Source organism: Diplotaxodon limnothrissa, linkage group LG8 (genome assembly GCF_057381915.1).
Source record: "Diplotaxodon limnothrissa isolate DT_005_m linkage group LG8, D_limnothrissa_male_GT1.1, whole genome shotgun sequence".
NCBI classification, from domain to species: domain Eukaryota; kingdom Metazoa; phylum Chordata; class Actinopteri; order Cichliformes; family Cichlidae; genus Diplotaxodon; species Diplotaxodon limnothrissa.
In genome coordinates this window covers 17,270,230-17,272,084 of record NC_140603.1, presented here as the reverse complement: position 1 = coordinate 17,272,084, position 1,855 = coordinate 17,270,230, and the positions used below count along the sequence as shown (strand labels likewise).

The 1,855-nt window shown below is 37.3% G+C and overlaps 1 protein-coding gene across 1 annotated transcript in view; it reads left to right on the top strand.

Annotated features, from left to right (window-relative positions):
- The first annotated feature begins 1,015 nt into the window (after positions 1-1,015).
- Positions 1,016-1,855, top strand: part of LOC146626682 (mucin-13-like) — a 2,908-nt gene continuing 2,068 nt past the window's right edge. Inside the window, exons 1-3 of the mRNA XM_085361412.1 lie at positions 1,016-1,072; positions 1,234-1,292; positions 1,426-1,577. Coding sequence (XP_085217538.1) covers positions 1,016-1,072; positions 1,234-1,292; positions 1,426-1,577 — 268 coding nt within the window. The remainder of the gene's footprint in view (positions 1,073-1,233; positions 1,293-1,425; positions 1,578-1,855) is intronic.

Genomic DNA, 1,855 nt, shown 5'->3' with positions numbered 1-1,855 from the left:
GTGTGTGTGTGTGTGTGTGTGTGTGTGTGTGTGCTCGCACTTGTTTTGTTTCTCACTTTGAAGATCCCTGCAACCCAAATCCCTGTGGCACTGGAAGCACCTGTGAGGTCCGTTATAACAACACATATGTATGCTTGTGCCTCGCTGGTGATTCCTACAACAATGTTTCAAAGAGTTGTGAACGTTGTAAGTATTTGTTTGTGTGCCGCTATGAAGATTTTACTTTATTTAACAGTGACATGAATGAAGATTATATAGCAGTATATAACACTACGTGGGCTGGAGGAAGATTAGTAGATCACTGAAGGACAGGTCATTCAAAACAATATGTACCTCTTGAACTAGCTATCTCCTAATCAGTTTAGTCCAGGGGTGCCCAATCCCAGTCCTCGAGAGCTACCGTCCTGCAGCTTTTAGATGCATCCCTACTCCAACACAGCTGAATCAAATGGTTTGATTACCTCTTCAGCATGCCATCGTGTTTGGCAAAGGCCTGATAACAAGCCATTCATTTGATTCAGCTGTGTTGGAGTAGGGATGCATCTAAAAGCTGCAGGATAGTAGCTCTCGAGGACTGGGATTGGGCAGCCCTGATTTAGTCGGACATAAACAGTAAGTGAGTAATGTTGACTGTTAGCCTGGCTTAGCCAACTTAATGCAATCTGTGAAATACATTTTAATGTTAACATTTTAGATTTGGTTTACTTTATCCATGCAAAAATAAAGTGTAAGAATGACAAATTGGATTTTGTTTTTTTTGTTTTTCTGGGGTTTATGTCTGGGACTAACCCAGCTAGCCTCCTGTCTTAATCTTAGTTAAGTACCTGCTAGTTGTAGCTTGATATTTAACAGACAGACACTGTATGAGACTGGCATCAATCTCCCTCCTTTCAGCAAGAAAATGAGAGATATAAAATATCATTTTATTAGATTTTCACTTTCTTCTGATATTTTCTTGTTTTCAGCCAAAGTCTTCCCTGGAAATCTTCAAGTGAAAAAACCATTTAAAGATGAAATGACAAACACCACATCAAAGGAATTTATAGAAACTGCTAATGAAATCATTGCTGAGGTAAGTAATTAGGTAGTATTCTCTATCAATAAATGTGTCTTTATGGACATTTTTTGAAAATGCACTTGACATTACAAGTTATACTAAAAACAATTTCATCAGTTATTTAATCAATCTTAATAGTCATACTGAGCAAAACATATTTTCTTTTGAAAACACAGCTGGATGAAGTTTATAACGAGAAGAACGGTTACTCCAAATCTATAGTGCTGAAACTCCTGTAAGTCTCAGACTGACAACAGCTTTTACTATAAAATCTTTCAGCCTGTTTCACATCAATGTACATTAACATGTTATTATACTGCACAAATAAATGATGCAATCATCACTAAATGTGATTTCTGTCTTTACAGTCCAAGAACCACTCGTGTGTCAAGGGCAAGCTCAGAGGTCATTGCATCAGTACAGATCATCTTCGAGGCCAGTTCTGAAATCACAGATGATCAAGTTGTACAAACTTTAAAAGCGTGTATGGACTGTAGCGTGATTGACAACACATTTAACAGTAAGTTTGTTACCTGTACTCTAGCACTGTCACGGTTCTGAATCATTTTGACCCAGCTTTTTCTGTTTCTTATATTTTGGTGTTTTTCTAGATTATGTTCATTATATTTATGTTCTGAATCTTGAGTTGTGCTGGTCTGATTTTGTATTACGGGTTATATTTTCTGTCAAGTCCGTGTCTTAGTAAAGTATTTCTTGTTTCCTGTTTTACATGTTCATGTCTGATGTCAGTGTGCTCAGTTTTACTTCTCCTCTGTCTCGTTAGCCTAATTTCTCGCA